Raw genomic sequence first — 16933 nt, 5'->3', positions numbered from 1 at the left:
TGCGGGAACATGGAATGCAGGGTGAGGGATTTGGGAACATGGAATGCAGGATAATAGATTTGGGAACACGGAATGCAGGGTGAAGGATGCGGGAACATGGAATGCAGGATAATGGATTTGGGAACATGGACTGCAGGGTGAGGGATGCAGGAACATGGAATGCAGAGTGAGGGAAGCAGAATGCAGGATGAGGGATGGGGAATGTGGAATGGGGGATGCCACACGAGGGAGGTGATGGATGAGGGATATGGGATGTGGGATGCAGGATAATGGATGCGGGATATGGGATGCAGGATAATGGATGCGGGATGCGGGATGAGCACGGCCTGCTGTTGCTATGGTGACAGTGATGGGGGAGCACAGGCGGTTCCAGGCCCTTCCTGAGGACTCAGACGTGGAGGATGGGGGTGTTCAGCCCTGGGGGGGATAATGGGAGCCGGGGGCTTCCACTCCTCCAGGGGAACACGTTCCCCCCTCCCCAGCACCCCAAACCTGCGGGTACCCACCCAACTGCCCAGTCAGGGCCCCCTCCCCTGGGGGACCCCCACCCTGTAAGAGCCCGGGGTGCTCCGGCTGCCCCCCGGGGGGTCAGGGCTGGGATATTCGGGGGGTTGATGGAGGGGGGGACTGAGCCGTGCCCCCCCAGTCCCGGGCAGGGCCTGCGAGCGCAGCGGCTGCAGCGAGATCTGCAGCCTGCAGGGAGGGGCTGGGGCCGCACCTGCATCCACAGAGCGGCGAGACACAGCGGGAAAGGGGGGCTGGGGCTGCAGGAAAGGGGGGCCAGGGCTGCGGGAAAGGGGGCCGGGGCTGCGGGAAAGGGGGGCCAGGGCTGCGGGAAAGGGGGGCCAGCGCTGCAGCTTCATCCCAGCACCGTGATGGTCACTGCCCCACAGGACCCGGTGTCCCCCATGGGCTGGATCCCAGGCGGGGCCATGGGCTGACCCTGAGGGGATGTGATGGCTCAGGGGTCCTGGTTGTGTCTCCTCCAACCCCCAAAATCTGCCTCTCCCTGCTGAGGGCACCCCAGGAGTGGCCGAGGCCGCTGGTGGGGCCTGGATCCATCCAGCAATTTCCTGGCAGGGCAAGATGCTGCAGCAGATGAAGCAGCAGCTGCACTGCCCAGCACACCCTGCTGTCCTCCACGCTGGCCAGGGTGCCCACTGCCCACCCCACTGCCCACCCCACTGTCCACCCCACTGTCCACCCCACTGCCCACCTCACTGCCCACGGCACCCCCTGCCCACCGCCTCGCCGTGCTCTGCATTGTTCACCACCGCAGTGTCACCCACCGGCCACTGCTCACCACATGTGACACCACCTTGGCCAGGGCCACCTCGGCCTGGGCAGAGCAGGGCAGGGCCTGGGGAGCCCTGGGGGTACCCCAAGCTCCCTGCACCCCTCGGCTCCAGCCTGGCAGCAGCTCTGGGGGCGAGGCTGGGGACGGGGACCGAGCGCGGCCACATGGCCACAGCCACAGCTGAGCCCCCGGCCGGCTGCGGCTCCCCGAGCCCTCGGGGACATTAAACAAACAGCGTGTTGTCACCAACCCGGGCTGATCGACCCGGCCCCGGGGACCCCCGACCGCAGCAAACCCCCCCTGGGGAGCACAGCCCCCCCTTCTCGACCCCGCAGGGCACACGCAGGGACACGGGGACATGGGATGTGTCACCCCCTCCTCACACAGCAGCCCCCGCACAGTGCCTGCACCCACACACCAATGTCATGGCCTGGGGATGGATGTGGGGCGCTGGTGGGGCGAGCATTGGGGTCTGCAGCACCCCCGGCACAGCCCCCCCACACTGCAGGGCCGCCCTGAGCCACCCCACGCCCGTGGGAGTGGGACGTGCTCGGGCCAGCAGCCACCTCCCCACCCCCACCCGGGGTGACACCCCTGCCCGGGGACACGGCCCTGGGACCCCGGGGGTGCCCCCGGGGTGGGGTTGACATGCTGGTTTAGCGGCCGAGGTTTTTGAGGGACCGGTTTGGGAGGTGGATTTGGGGTGCGGGTTGTGGGGAGGGTTTGGGTGAGGTTTTGGGGCTCCAAGCCCGGGGCTCAGCCGCAATCCCCGGCCCAGCCGCGCTGGGGGAGCATCGGGAGGGGGGGTCTGGGGGGAGCCGAGCTCGCATCGGGGCGGGGGGAGCTGCTGTGAGCCCAGGGACGACCCCCCCGCCTGCCCGCAGGATGGGGATGGGATGGGGATGGGGATGGAATGGGGATGAAGGTGAGAATGGGGACGGGGGGGATGCTGCTCCCTCTTCCCCCCCTCCCGCAGAATCCCCGCCGAGCCGCGGCATTGTCCGGCCTTTGTCCCTGCAGGATGCGGGGAAAAACGCTGCGCGACCCTCCCGATTCGCCCTGAACCCCCCGATCCGCCCTGGCCCCTCCTGCCCCCCGATATCCCCCCGATCCCCGCGATCCCGCGGGTCGGAGCCGCGCCCGCCGTAGGATGCGGCGCAGCCGGGGCCGGGGGCATCCCCGCCGCGGGGAGGGGGCGCAGATCGGGCCCCCCCGGCGCATCCAACCCTCCGCAAGCCGACACCGCACCCCGATCCCCCCCGGCCCCGCCGCGCAGCCTCCCCCGCTGCCCCCCATCCCCGGCGGCCGCAGCGGCCGGAGCGGCCGGGACCCCCGGGGGGCTCGGGGGGCGCGGGGGGTAGTTGCGGCCGTACCTCATCCCCGGCGGCGCGGAGCGGTGCGGGGCGGCGCGGGGCGGTGCGGAGCTGGGCGAGGCTCCGGCGCGGCCCCGAGCAGCCGCATCCCGCCCCCGCCCCCCCGCTCCCGGCCGGGATTTTCCAGCGGCGCCGCCGCCGTTAGAGGGCGGCACCGGGGGCTCCCCGCGGCCCCCCCGCTCTCCCCGGGACTGCGCCGGGCAGGGGGAGACGGGACCACCGGGGTGGGCTCCGGTCCCTTCCAGCCGCCTCTTTCCAGCCTCCGCAGAAACGCCGGGATCTGCCCCGTCCCCGTGTCCCGGAACGCACCTGCCGCTCCCGACCGGGCCGGTCCCTCCACACCGAACCGGCCCTGCCACACCGAACCGGTCCCTCCACACCGAACCGGCCCTGCCACACCGACCCTGCCCCCTCAGACCGAACCGGTCCCCACAGACAGAATTTGTCCCCCTCGAGCCGCCCGGTGCCGTCCCCAGGTCCCTGGGGACCCACCCAAGGTGCGGCAGCACCGGCTGAGCCCCGGTGTCCCCCCGGGATGAGCGGGACCCTCATGACAACCCCTGTGCAGCCGTGACCGCGGCTTGTGCCGTGTGCTCAGGCCACTGTCACCTACCGAGGTCACTGTCACCTACCAAGGCCACTGTCACCCACCGAGGTCACTGTCACCTACCGAGGCCACTGTCACCCATCGAGGCCACTGTCACCCACCTCCCAGCTGTGATGTCCCGGCCCTCCGGGCAGCAGCCCCTGGGGCTGAGAGTCACTACACGGCCACAGCTGGACAGTGACCACAGCTGGACAGTGACCCTGGCAGGACAGTGACCACAGCTGGACAGTGACCACGGCAGGTGACCCCGGGTGGACAGTGACCCCAGCAGGTGACCCTGGGTGGACAGTGACCACTGCTGGACAGTGACCACGGCAGGTGACCCTGTATGGACAGTGACCACGGCTGGACAGTGACCCCGGCTGGACAGTGACCCCAGCAGGTGACCCTGGATGGACAGTGACCACGGCAGGACAGTGACCACGGCAGGACAGTGACCCTGTCTGGACAATGACCCCGGCCCTCCCCGCCGCCCCCAGCGAGGGTGGGAGGACTCTCAAGGTCACATCGCTTGAACCAAAAGGGACCCAGAGCCAGGGAACCTTCCCCGAAGGACAAACGGCCCCGGCAGCACCGGCCACGGGAATGGGATTTGGAGGGGATGAGAATTAAAGGGCTGGAGCTGGGCCTCGAGGGACCCCTGAGGAGTCCCCAGGACCACCCTGGGGACAGATGGTTCCTCTCCCCCGATGGCTTCACCGCGGGACCTGGCACTGGTGATGAGCGTTGGGTTTATTTGGCTCAGTTCAGGGACAAACTGGATCATCCAACTCATCTTCCTTCTCACCTTCACCCTCATCCCTGAGAGCATCCCCCAAAACATCTCTCCCTGCCAGCCTGAGCTGCGAACCCCCAGTTCACCCTCCACCCAATGCCACTGAATGATCCCTGTCCCCAAAATCCTTTGGGTTTCCAAATTAAGGATGAGAAATTAGTGGTTTGGGGTTTTGACATCCTGTGATGGGCCTTGGCAGCTTCTCCCAGGACTCAGGCTGGTTCTGAGCCCTGGGAACGGCCCCTGCCTCCCCCCAGTTCCACATTCCCAGTGTTTATATTAACAAATAAAGTCAAATACATGGAAATGCTGTAATAAAGTGCCATTCCCCACTTCCCAGCGAAGAGCCAGGAATTTCATCCATTTACTACACTCACATGAAGATTTCTTTGCTGCAGGTGCAAGCAGTGCCAAAAAACCTGGGAACACTGAGGAAAACATCCAAATCAGGGTGGAATTATGGGTTTAACACACCCCAACGCCCAGCCCGGGAACGGAGAGGCAGGAGACAGAGGGATCCGGGTGGAATTCCTTTATTTACACTGCCCCAGGCTCCCTCCCGGCGCTACTTGAGCGGGATGAAGCGGGAGGAGTGGGTGGCGCCGATGCCGGGCCGGCCGTGCTTCACCGGCTTGTACGTGATGGAGAACTCGCCCAGGTAGTGGCCGATCATCTCGGGCTGCAGAGGAGAGATCCGGGCTGGGGACAGCGCCGGGGGCACGGGGACATCCCCCGCTGTCCCCTCCCGGGGCTGGCACCTCCTCTGGAGGTGGAGCCAGAGGGGCTCCCCCGGCTCTGCCCCTCCCAGGGAGGTGACACGGAGCAAGGAATGGCATTTAATCCCCCCTGGTGATATCAAGTGACACCACCCCGTGGTAATTCCACTCCTGGGAAAGCTCAGGGATCTGTTTCACCCCGAAAGGTGCCAGCAGGCTGGGAGCTGGGCTGAGCACATGGATCACTGCACAGCCATTCCAGTGCTTCAGAGCCTCACTGAGACCCCACTGGGAGCTGCCCCTCCCTGGGATGACACCTCCAGCCCTGCTGGAGCCAGCCCTGCTCCAAGGATCATCCTGGAGCTCCTAAAATAACACCCCCAGGTGAGCCTCTGAGCCAGCCCTGCTCCAAGGAGGAGCCTGGACCCCCAAAGATGACACCTATAGGTGACTCTCCAGGCTAGCCCTGCTCCAGATGTCCCTCTGAGCCAGCCCAGCCCCAAGGAGCATCGTGGAGTTCCCAAGATGACATTTCCAGGTGTCCCTTGAGCCAGCCCTGCTCCAAGGAGCATCCAGGAGCTTCCAAGAAGACATTTCCATGTGTCCCTCTGAGCCAGCCCTGCTCCAAGGAGCATCCAGGAGCTCCCAAGATAACTCCTCCAGATGTCCCACAGAACCAACCCCACCCCGGGGAGCAGCCCGGACCCCTCCCAGACACAGGAACGAGCAGGATTTACAAAGAGCAGGATTTACAGAGAGTCAGAAGCGAACCCCGGCCCTGAGCTCAGTGCCAGAGCCCCCTGCCAGGCCCCAGCTCACCTTGATCTCCACCTGGTTGAAGGTCTTGCCGTTGTAGACGCCCACCATGCTGCCCACCATCTCGGGCAGGATGATCATGTCCCTCAGGTGGGTCTTCACCACCTCGGGCTTCTCCATGGGCGGCGCCTCCTTCTTGGCCTTGCGCAGGCGCTTGAGCAGCGAGTGCTGCTTGCGGCGCAGGCCGCGGTTGAGGCGGCGCCGCTGCCGCGCGCTGTACAGCTGCATCAGCTGCTCGCTGCCAACGGGGACAGGGGGGCTCAGGGGACAGCCCGGGGACAGCCCGGGACCCCCGAGCCAGCCTGGGGACAGCCCAGAGAGCCCACAGAGGAACCCAGGACACCCCCACAGGGACCCCACACTGAGCCTGGGGTACCGCCCCAGGAGACTCCCAGAGACCCCGAACAGAGCCTGGGGTGTGGCCCAGGGATACCCCACAGGGACCCCAAAAAGAGCCTGGGGAACAGGTCCAGGAGACCCCCAGGGGACCCCAAAGTGAGCCTGAGGTACAGCCCAAGGATACCCCACAGGGACCCTGACTGAGCTTCGGGTACAGCCCCAGGAGACCCTCAGGGGACCCCAAAGTGAGCCTGGGGTACGGCACAGGGACACTCCCAGGGACACTGAACTGAGGATGGGGGTACAACCCAGGGACACCCCCAGAGGGACCTCAAAGTGAGCCTGGGGAACAGCCCAGGGACACCCCACAGGGACCCCACACTGAGCCTGGGGTGACCCCTCAGGGCCCCACACCCAGGGTGTTACCCAGACTCAGGTTGGGGCACAGCCCCAAGAGACCCAAGGACCCCAAACTGAGCCTGGGGTACAGCCCCAAGGACCCCACACTGAGCCCGGGGTACAGCCCCAGGGACCCCACACTGAGCCCGGGGTACAGCCCCAGGAGACCCTCAGGGGACCCCAAAGTGAGCATGGGGTACAGCCCAGGGACACCCCCAGAGTTACCCACACTGAGCCTGAGGCACAGCCTCCTGAGACCCCCAGGGACCCCAAACTGAGCTTGGAGTGTGTCCTGCAGAGACCCCCAGAGATCCCATAGTCGGTATTACCCAAACTAAGGCCCAGGGAGACCCCAAGGGTGAAGGTGAGGCAGGGGAACAGCCTGAGGAGACCTCGGGCACCCCAAACTGAGCCTGGGGTATGGCCTAGAGAGAGCCTCAAAATAACCGTGTTACCCTAACCGAGCCCGGAGAGCCCCGGGACCCCACACCGACCGTGTCACCCCCTGAGGGACTTTAACCAGCCCAAAAAGCAGCCCCTGAACACCCAAACCCCCCGGCATTGCCGCTATTTGAACACAACCGGAGCGTGGGGCAGGAGCAGCTCCCCGAGCCCCGGACCCCAGCCCGGGGGGCTCCCCAGAGCCCAGCCCCGGGGGCTCCCCAGCCCAGGGGGCTCCCCAGAGCCCAGCCCCGGGGGCTCCCCGGCCCTTACTAGGACATGTCGAGCAGCTGGTCCAGGTCCACCCCGCGGTAGGTGAATTTGCGGAAGGTTCTCTTCTTCTTCTGCTCCACCTCCGCCTGCAGCGGGACAGGCGCGTCAGGGCAGGGGGATCAGGGGGTTTAGGGTTCCCCGTTCCCCGCCCCGCACACGGGAAGGCCGCGGCCCCACCGAGCTCCGCGGGGCGCCCAGGCCGCTCCCTCCCCTCAGCCCCGTCCGGCCGGGGCACCCGCGGCTCCCGCAGCGCCCAGGGAGGCCCATTGCCCATCCCCCAGAGAAACCCCGAGCCCCGGGCGGCGCCGCCGCGGCGGGTGAGGCCCGGATGGGGCGCGGATGGCGGCGGATGGGGCCCGATGGCGCCGGCAGGGCCTTCCCCGCACCCACCATCTTGGCCGGGGCTGCTCGGAAAGGCCAGGCCCGCGCCGGAAGCGGCGGATCTCGCGAGAGCGGGGAGGGACGGGCGGAAGAGGCGCGTGTGGGCAGCGCTTCCGCCCTCACCGCCCTTAAAGGGGCCGCGCCCACAGAGCGAGGACATTGCGGGGACAGCTGTGAGGGACAGCGCGGGGCACCTGTGAGGGACACCCGTGAGGGACCCACCCGCCTCTTCCCCCTGGACCTGCCCCTCCTGATCCCGGGAAATCTCAGATCCAACGGAACCGCTCCTTCCCGCCGGCCCGAGGTGACGCCAGCAGTGACAGGTCGCGGTCACCGGGACGGCAGCGCCACGGGGACAGCCCGGACCTCCGAGCATCCCGAACATTTTTGGTGTTTTGGAAGCCACCTTCACCTTCCCGGGGGATCCCGGGGGCTGCGGTGAGGACAGGCCGGGTGTAGCGGAGCAGACCCGGCTGGTTCGGCACGGGCTGGCCCGGTTCGGCCCCGGCAGGTCCGGATCTGAGCGCCCACACGGGCCTGGGAGAGCCGGGTCTGCACAGACGGGCTCCAAATCCGAACGCTTTTGTCCCAGAGGAGGGGGAAGGTGTCCCCGGGGGTCCCCGGGGGTGCTGTGCCATTCCCGCGGTGTGTCACGCTCCTGCTGCTCCCACAGGTGACACCTACACCCGCTGGAATGTGTGTCACATCAAATCAAATCACATCAAATCAAATCAAATCAAATCAAATAAATTCCAGCAGGAATTCTGAGCTCAGGGATGTAACGGAGCGAGGAGCAGACAACGAGGATTCCAGCCCGGAGGATTCGCAGAGAGCAGAACCAGATCCACGTAAAACACAAAATCCCCAACGAACTGATGCAAGTCCTGCTCCACAGCACAGATCCCCACTCCCGCCTCATTAACAGGGATTAATTACACCAGACAGGGCTAATGAGCACAGACACAGCCCCGGGAAAAGGGTCCATGGGCAGGGTTTGAGGCTGTCCTTGAGCCACGGGACAATTCCAGCTCAGGAGATCCTTCCCCACAGTGAGCCCACGGTTCAGAGCCAGACCCCGGGCTGATATTCCAGGAGATGCAAGGCAAAGTTAGACACCGATATCCACTGGAGATGCTGATAAATCCATAAATACCTCATTTTCTGCACTGCCTTGAGGTGAAAGGCAAAGAGCAGCATTTGTGTCACTGCCACCATCGTGTGTGACCCAGCACGGGGCCAGGCCAAGCGTTTTAGGAACCTTTATCAGGTCAGATCTGATCCAGATCAGGGCCCCTCACATCAAATCAGACCCAGTCCAGAGCAAAGCCCTTTACCAGGATGGATCCACTCCAGGCTGGAGAATCTTTGAAGTTGGATCAAAGCCCTTCCCTGGATGGATCTAATTCCAGTGGGAGCCCTTGGCCAGGACGGATCCAGTCCACGCTGGAGAATCCTTGAGGCTGGATCTGATGGATCAGATCCTTCCCTGGATGGATCTGATTCTGGTGGGAGCCCTTTGCCAGGAGGGATCCAGTCCAGACTGGAGGATCCTTCACCTGCTTGGCCCCAATCCGAGCCCTTCACCACGTCAGGCTGGATCAAAGCTCTTCCAACAGTCTGGATCTGATCCAGGTTGGAGGATCCTTCCCCAGGCCAGACCCATCCAGGAGTGTCCTCCTGGCAGTGCCACCCTGCAGGGTGGGCACAGGGCACAGCTGGTGACACCAGACCCATCCAGGAGTGTCCTCCTGGCAGTGCCACCCTGCAGGGTGGGCACAGGGCACAGCTGGTGACACCAGACCCATCCAGGAGTGTCCTCGTGGCAGTGCCACCCTGCAGGGCGGGCACAGGGCACAGCTGGTGACACCAGACCCATCCAGGAGTGTCCTCGTGGCAGTGCCACCCTGCAGGGCGGGCACAGGGCACAGCTGGTGACACCACAGCCCCAGCAACGCCGCCCCCGAGGCCTCCCAAGGGACTCCTCCACAAACCCCACACTCACAAAACCAAAAAAACCAGAAAAATGGAGACAGGCTGGTGTTTCTAATCCAAAGGTTCTTGTCTTTATTCAAACCAGGGCTCGGCACTGCTCAGTGCCAAACGCACCAAAACCTTTTTTTGCCTGAGGGAAATCCACACGCGGCGCTGCGGGCGCGGCGCTCCCCGAGTGCCTCCGCAGCTCCTGCCCCGGCCCAGCTCTGCCCCCCAGAACAAACAGCAAAATACACTCAGCAGGTTTCTGTCAACTCCCAGAGTTTGGAACCCTCCGCCCCAGCGCTGCCGTGGGGAGGGAGGGAGGGGCTGCAGCTCTTCCCCCCCTGCCTCCGACAGCGCTCACGGAAACCCTGTTTTAAATTAAAAAATAAGCCAGCATACATAGTAGAAAATTTCTCTTAAAAATTTCACAATCTGTAAATGTATATATTTTTTTTTTCTTTTAAACATAAAAGTTTACAATATACGGTAAAACAAAGGCTCAGGAAAAATAATTTCAAAAAAAAGAAACCTGAAGTTTTGAATTAAAGCTGAAGACATTTTTAAAACCCTGTAATTTGAACCAGTGACATTTTCTTTATTTGTGCTGATGGGTTAGAGAAAGGAAAATCTTTAAAAACTGCAGTCCAAACACCCACAGCTCTGCCTTCAGAAGCCATCTGCCCCCACCCGCCCCCGCCCCACGAAAAAAAATTGTTGTTAGGTTTTTTTTCTTCCATCAAGTAATGTGATTGTCACAAGTTCAGAAGTCTGGGATCCCGGGGTTCAGCTGGGCCCAGAGGTCCCTGTGGACAGCACTCCCTGATTGCCAGCCCAGGCTAGCGCCGGTAGGGGTGGAATCCTTGCACGTTGTGGTTCTGTCCCCGGCCGAAGCCGCTGCCGCCGGCCGGGGGGCCGCTGGAGGGCTGCACCGAGGGGCCTCCGTAGGGAGGGGGCTGCTGGCTGGGGTCAGAGAAACCTTGTCCAAACCCGCTCAAGTCTTGCCCGTACCCTGGGGAGGAGGGAAAGGCACAGGGTGAGCTTCAGGAGCAGCCACAGTCCCACAGCTGACACCCCACCGCTGACACCACCCCTTCCCAGGAACACACCCCGGAACAAGGCCCGGGAGGAGCAGCAGCTCCGGGGTCCTGCAGGGATTTTCCTTCCTCTTCCATTTCCAGAGGAAATGGGCAAAAAGCGGAAAGGAAAGGTGTGCAGGAAGGGGAGCTGTGTCTGGGGTGATCCCAGCCAAGCTGGGATCAGAGAAACCTTGCCCAAACCCGCTCAAGTCTTGCCCATACCCCGGGAAGAAGGGAAAAGCACAGGGTGAGCTTCAGGGGCAGCCACAGTCCCACTGCTCCCTCCCAGGAACACACCCTGGAGGAGCAGCAGCTCCAGGGATTTTCCTTCCTCGAAGAGAAAATGGGCGAAGAGCAGAAGGGAAAGGTGTGCAGGAAGGGGGAGTTGGGTTTGGGGTGATCCCAGCCAAGCTGGGATCAAAGAAACTTTGTCCAAACCCACTCAAGTCTTGCCCGTACCCTGGGGAGAGGGGAAAGGCACAGGGCGAGTTTCAGGAGCAGCCACAGTCCCAAACTGACACCGCTCCCTCCCAGGAACAAAACACATCCCAGAGGAGCAGCAGCTCTGGGGTCCTGCAGGGATTTTCCTTCCTCTTCCATTTCCAGAGAAAATGGGCAAAGAGCAGAAGGGAAAGGTGTGCAGGAAGGGGGAGCTGTGTTTGGGGTAATCCCAGCCAGGCTGGGGTCAGAGAAACCTTGTCCAAACCCGCTCAAGTCTTGCCCGTACCCTGGGGAGGAGGGAAAGGCACAGGGTGAGCTTCAGGAGCAGCCACAGTCCCACTGCTCCCTCCCAGAAACACACCCTGGAGGAGCAGCAGCTCCAGGGATTTTCCTTCCTCTTCCATTTCCAAAGAAAATGGGCAAAAAGCAGAAGGGAAAGGTGTGCAGGAAGGGGGAGCTGTGTTCAGGGTGATCCCAGCCAGGCTGGCAGCTCTGCTCACAGCTCTGGGGTGCCTGGGATCAGTTTGAGTTTGATTTTGATCAGTTTGGGGTTTTATTGGCTAAAAGCTGTCAGATCCAGCACAGGTGAGAGATGGAGCTGGGAAGTTTTCATTGAAACCTCTCACACTGAGGATGTACAAATCAGATTTTGGCTTTGCACACTTAAAAATCTTCCTGCACTGAACAGACAATCCTACAATTCCCTTTCAAAACACACATAAATATTGGGACCTGCACCACAGACCACTCTGGGGTGAGCAGAATTTAAGGACAGGGACAAAAAACAGGTGTTTTCTTTCCAAGAGGAAAGACTGGCTGGAATTCCTGCTACCAACACAAAATTTACAACTAGATGTAAATTAAGACGACTGAGGAATTGAGAAATTTAATTCAAATTCTCATAATTAAATATGACTCTTAATCCTGGCATCAGTGCCAGCCCCTGCTCTGAAAGATGCTATTAAGGCTCCTAATTACCAAGAGCATTTTCTGCAGTGCTGCCTCTCTCTGTGCAGGCTTAGAGCAGGTTTAACTCTCTTAATCCCAAACAAAGTCTCTTAGCACGTCTCCAGCAGTTCAATTTCCAGCTCTGCCTGTCCCTCAGGACTTGCTGGCACTAATGAGCACTAAAACACAGCGAGCTCAGGCTCTGGGAGCTCCAAATGCTGCTCCTGGCATTTGTTCAGACACAGATACGCAGGCACACAGAACTGCAGAGGGGTTGTTTGCCAAGGGGTGAGGCTGGGAGAGGAGAAGCAGCCCTGGAGTGGCTGTCCCTGCACACAGAGGTGCAAAGCACAGCTCAGACAGGGCTCGGGCTGTTCAGGGTGAAGGGAAGGCACAGCACAGACCTGCACAGGCACTCAGGGCTCTGTGCCCTCCCTGCGCCTGCTCCAGCCCCTCTGCTCCCCTGGGCTGTGCCAGGTGTGAGGTTTGAGCCCGGATCAAACCCTGCAAACCCGGCTCAGTCACCAGGATAAAGCCTGGCCAGGCTGAGGGAGTGAGCAGAGGCAGGCACAGCTCCCTGCGGGGTTTTTCCCCTGGGCTGTGCCAGTTCTGAGGTTTGAGCCCGGATTAAACCCTGCAAACTCGGATCAATCACCAGGATAAAGCCTGGAGAGTGAGCAGAGACAGGCACAGCTCCCTGGGGGATTCACCCAGCTCAAAGAGCTGCTCTGCCCTGCCCCAAAGCCCAACACCTGAGCCCCATCCCTGCCCTGACAAACCCCAACACCTGAGCCCCATCCCTGCCCTGCCCCAAACCCCAACACCTGAGCCCTGCCCTGCCCCAAACCCCAACACCTGAGCCCCAAACCCCAACACCTGAGCCCTGTCCTGCCCCAAACCCCAACACCTGAGCCCCATCCCTGCCCCAAACCCCAACATCTGAGCCCTGCCCTGACACAAACCCCAACACCTGAGCCCTGTCCTGCCCCAAACCCCAACACCTGAGCTCCAAAGCCCAACACCTGAGCCCTGCCCTGCCCCAAACCCCAACACCTGAGCCCTGCCCTGCCCCAAACCCCAACACCTGAGCCCCATCCCTGCCTCAAACCCCAACACCTGAGCCCATCCCTGGGTCTCACCCTCTCCCCCAGGGAATTCTCAGGTCCCAGGGACCTGCCTGAAGCTCCTCTCCCTCTCAGTCTGACCTTGGGGTGCACACAAAGCTTTGGGGTGTGCCCTGAAGGGTCTGGAGTGACAAACCCATCCCAGTGAGAGCTGAGGGGACTGCAAGGACAAGCCTCGAGAGCGCCCTGCATGGAGGTAATGAGTTTTTAATTGTTTTAAATGACTGTAATTAATTAATTTGATTTTGCAGGGTGAGTGTTGGTGCTGACACTCGTCCCGGGTGCACACGCTGAAGGGTTTAGGACACTGCTCAGCACAAACCTTACAGTGCCTTATGCTCATTAGGGAACTCTGTGGCTCTTTAAAGCCCACAAGCTTTACACATTTATGCAAATATATGCAAATCAGGGACACTTCCAGGGACGGAGCAGCCACAGCTTCTCTGGGAAACCATTCCAGGGCCTCACCACCCTCACAGTGAGGTTTTCTCTAATATCCAGTCTAAATTTACTCTTTTCCAGATCAAAGCCATTCCCCTTGTCCTGCCACTACAGCTCCAGATGAAGAATTCTCCATCAAATTCTTCTCCATCAGATCCTTCCTAAACTTCCAACACCTCACAAACTCTGGCTCCTCCCTGACTGGAACTGCCTGTGCAGGGATTTGTGTTTTATTCAGAAGGGTCCAACCCACTCTAAAAAGAGTCTGCAAAGAGCCAAGTTCTGGCAGAACAAGAAAAACTTCCTGAGTCACAAGGGTAAAACTATCCGTGAAATCAGCTGGGTAAGAAACAAATAAAACATTTCCAACTCATCAACATGAGAAAATGCTGCTTCACAAACACCTCTCAAAGGCTCATCTTCCTTCAGAGGCTGCTTTACATTGCTGGAACTTTGAGTTTTATCTATTTAAATAAATTTTGTGGAGTTTTCATCTCATTGCAGGAACTTGAGGCAGCACTGCCACATGGAGAACGTGTTCCAGCAGAGAACAGCCTGAATCCACGGGGCTGTACATGAAAAATTCAGGAGTTAAAACTGACCAATTAAAATCCCTTAAAAATAACAGTACAGAGCTCTTTGGAGAGGTGTCTGTAGAGATATTTGGAGAGCACTGCTGAAGAACAGGGCTGAGAAGAGCAAGATGAGAATGAGAATTCCCTCTGAGCTCCCTCGGGGAGACGCAGCAGCAATTTTACTCTGGGGCACAGGCACTTGTGCAGCAATTTCAAAAAGAATTTGGTTTTTTTTTTGTAGCACTTCCTGCCTGGTTTAAACCTTGTTAGCTCAGTACCTCAAAGTTACCTACAGAGCACAGCAAAGCTTTGGAGAGAGCTGCAGCTTGGGAGGAATGGGGAAGGGATGGGAAAAGGGAGGAAAAGGCGCTGGTTTGGATCCTTACACATGCACTGCCTGTCTCTCCATGCTGCTCTTACTCTTCAAGCCTGTTCTCCAAGGTCTGGAGACACAAAAAAGTTCTCTACAAGCTCTGTGAAGCTCTTGGAGTGGGAAGTTTTAGCTACAGGTTTGGGGAGAGTGGAAAGCAGGAATTCATCCTGGCAGTGCACGAATCCCTGAAGGTTATTTTACAGCACAAAAGCAACACTTTAGAGCTAAGAAAACTCCCTCTGGCTAGAATAGTGCATGATTTAAGGATGGCTTGAGCTGGTGGGAACATTCCCATCCCGGAGAAGTGCCTGCAGCAGTGTTGGACACAGTTAGGATAAAGGGCAAGAGGATAAATCCCAGCAGTTACTCACCAAACTGACTGTAAGGGAATTCTGGCTGAGCAGTCGGGGGTTTGCTCATGTCCTGAGTTGCCTGAGATGGAGGTGGTGGAGGAGGAAAAGCGAGCGGAGCTGCCCCCGGAGTGGCAGGAGGAGGGGGGACTCCAGGGGGGGCAAACTGGTCAGGTGGAGGAGGTGGAGCACCATAACCAAAACCTGCAGGGACACAACAGGTGAGCATCCACATCCTGCTTGGCTTTAGAGAGAAAACAATTTAAACCAAACATTTTAAGGCTACTAAACCTCAGGTGTTTGTGACCAGTGGCTGCAGAGATTCACCTCGAAAATTGGTTCAAAGATCTCAGCACCTCACCTTGCACAGGTGGCAGAAATGTCACAGAAAAGGCAGAGGCTGCAGCAGGCAGCACAGAGGAAGGGATAAAACACAACTGGGGGCCAAACTCTGAGCTCACAGACAGCAGAAATGAGGAGGAAGCTGTATTGTCCAAGATTTTAGGAGGAAAAAGTATCTCCAGATACTGGGTGCTCTTTTCCATCTTCTTCTTTAAACCAGGTTTGCGACAAACTTTTGAAAGGTAGGTGCTAAAATCCTATTTGTAATTCCAGCCCCAGTTATGACCTTAATTCCTTAAGCTCCTCCAAAAAGCCCTGACTGTGTTTGGCCCAGGTCACCAGCAGTGAGCTCTGAGTTTTCTCTCAGATGTCCTAACAAAGGTGCACAATGTATCTAAAATTTATTTAGCAACACAGATTTAAACTAGAGAATAGAAATGATTACTATATCCAAGAATAAAATAATAAATATAGTTAATTATAGCTCAGAATATACAATCTAGGAAAAGTCATTAAGGATAGGTGGAACACAGGGGGAACACAGGAGCTCCAAGTTTTCTCTCAGATGTCCTAACAAAGGTACATAATGTATCTAAAATTTATTTAGCAACACAGATTTAAACTAGAGAATAGAAATGACTATTGTATCCAAGAATAAAATAATCCAAGGAAAATAATAAATATAGTTAATTATAGCTTGGAATATACAATCTAGGAAAAGTCATTAAGGATAGGTGGAACACAGGGGGAACACAGGAGCTCTAAGTTTTCTCTCAGATGTCCTAACAAAGGTACACAATGTATCTAAAATTTATTTAGCAACACAGATTTAAACTAGAGAATAGAAACGATTACTGTATCCAAGAATAAAATAATCCAAGAAAAAAAAATAACGCTATAATTAATTATAGCTCGGAATATATAATCTAGGAAAAATAATTAAGGATAAGTGGAACACGGGGGGAAATCAAAGTCCAGGAAACAATGAGGAAAAGCTGAATTTGGGGTCACTTACTAAATGGTGGAGGGGTGCCATAGCCCTGTGGGAATCCTTGTGGAGGCGGGAATCCCCCGGGAGGTGTGGAGACGATGTATGAGGTAAATGGTGGTGGTGGGGGAGGAGCTCCTCTGCCTGGAGGAGGGGGTCCATATCCACCTGCAAAAGGAAGAAAAACCCAAAATACTGAAGCAGATGAATGCCAAGGAGCTGCTGCTGGAATCAGCCTCCTCTAGATGGGGTGAGGATTGCAAACACAGGTTCAGCCTTCTACGAATCCTCACTTTGGGAAATATTTGTCCTCCAAGTATCCCCACTGTAAATAATTGCAGTTTAGCATGTAATCCCTCGATAACAAATGAATGTGGCTGCAACAGCAGGATGTGTGTCAGCTCCCATTACTGAGCTGCTAAGAATCCACTGTCTTCCCCTCTGTTCCTCCAGGACAAATTCAATCAAGCTTTTAAATGTAGGTTAAATCCTACAGAAAGCCACAAATCGCTGTGAACGCTCAAAGAAGCTGCGCCCGTGCTCGGAAGGATTTTTTTCCTTTCAGAATTGGTCCCATATAATGTACTTACCAATTGCCTGTCCAGCTGGCACCCACATCCCTACAACAGAACAAAAAAAGAGCCTCAGACATCAGAAAAGCTGCGCACTCCGGAGCAGGGATGATGCAAGAGGAGGGATTTGGCTCTGGGGTAGACTGGGTATCCTCCCCGTGTCCCTCTCAGAGCTATTTTTATGGCCCAAGCAACATTGTGGGGCTATTTCTGAATGTGCAATTCTGGAAAGACTCTGAATCATTCAGCAAATTCAGGAAAGACAGCAGTTCCCAACCCCAAATCAGATGGAGCATTTGAGAGCTGCCA

At 58.4% G+C, this 16933-nt stretch overlaps 2 protein-coding genes across 4 annotated transcripts in view; both read right to left on the bottom strand.

Annotated features, from left to right (window-relative positions):
* Positions 1-4569: 4569 nt before the first annotated feature.
* LOC134553478 (small ribosomal subunit protein uS19) lies at positions 4570-7499 on the bottom strand. The gene is made up of 4 exons (XM_063403186.1): positions 7427-7499; positions 7037-7122; positions 5588-5822; positions 4570-4731 (listed from the first exon to the last, which is right to left on the bottom strand). Exons 1-4 carry the CDS (start codon positions 7427-7429, stop codon positions 4618-4620), a joined length of 438 nt encoding a protein of 145 aa, XP_063259256.1. The 5' UTR covers positions 7430-7499; the 3' UTR covers positions 4570-4617.
* Positions 7500-9452: 1953 nt separating this feature from the next.
* LOC134553476 (DAZ-associated protein 1) overlaps positions 9453-16933 on the bottom strand; it is a 26526-nt gene continuing 19045 nt past the window's right edge. For all 3 annotated transcript variants that reach the window (XM_063403177.1, XM_063403176.1, XM_063403179.1), the window contains 4 exons: positions 16643-16672; positions 16080-16220; positions 14744-14926; positions 9453-10403 (listed from right to left, as the gene is read on the bottom strand). In XM_063403177.1, the coding sequence (XP_063259247.1) occupies positions 10231-10403; positions 14744-14926; positions 16080-16220; positions 16643-16672 (527 nt within the window). In that variant the 3' untranslated portion in view covers positions 9453-10230. The remainder of the gene's footprint in view (positions 10404-14743; positions 14927-16079; positions 16221-16642; positions 16673-16933) is intronic.

Source organism: Prinia subflava, chromosome 8 (genome assembly GCF_021018805.1).
Source record: "Prinia subflava isolate CZ2003 ecotype Zambia chromosome 8, Cam_Psub_1.2, whole genome shotgun sequence".
Classification (NCBI taxonomy): Eukaryota; Metazoa; Chordata; class Aves; order Passeriformes; family Cisticolidae; genus Prinia; species Prinia subflava.
The sequence above is the reverse complement of the archived record's forward strand: the minus strand, read 5'-3'. Positions and strand labels throughout refer to the sequence as shown.

Coding starts and splice junctions, on each gene's coding strand:
- LOC134553478 (XM_063403186.1), bottom strand. Junction 5,823..7,036: donor CAGCTGCTCGACATGTCCTA/GTAAGGGCCGGG, acceptor CCCCGTTGGCAG/CGAGCAGCTGATGCAGCTGT. Junction 4,732..5,587: donor TCAACCAGGTGGAGATCAAG/GTGAGCTGGGGC, acceptor TCTCCTCTGCAG/CCCGAGATGATCGGCCACTA.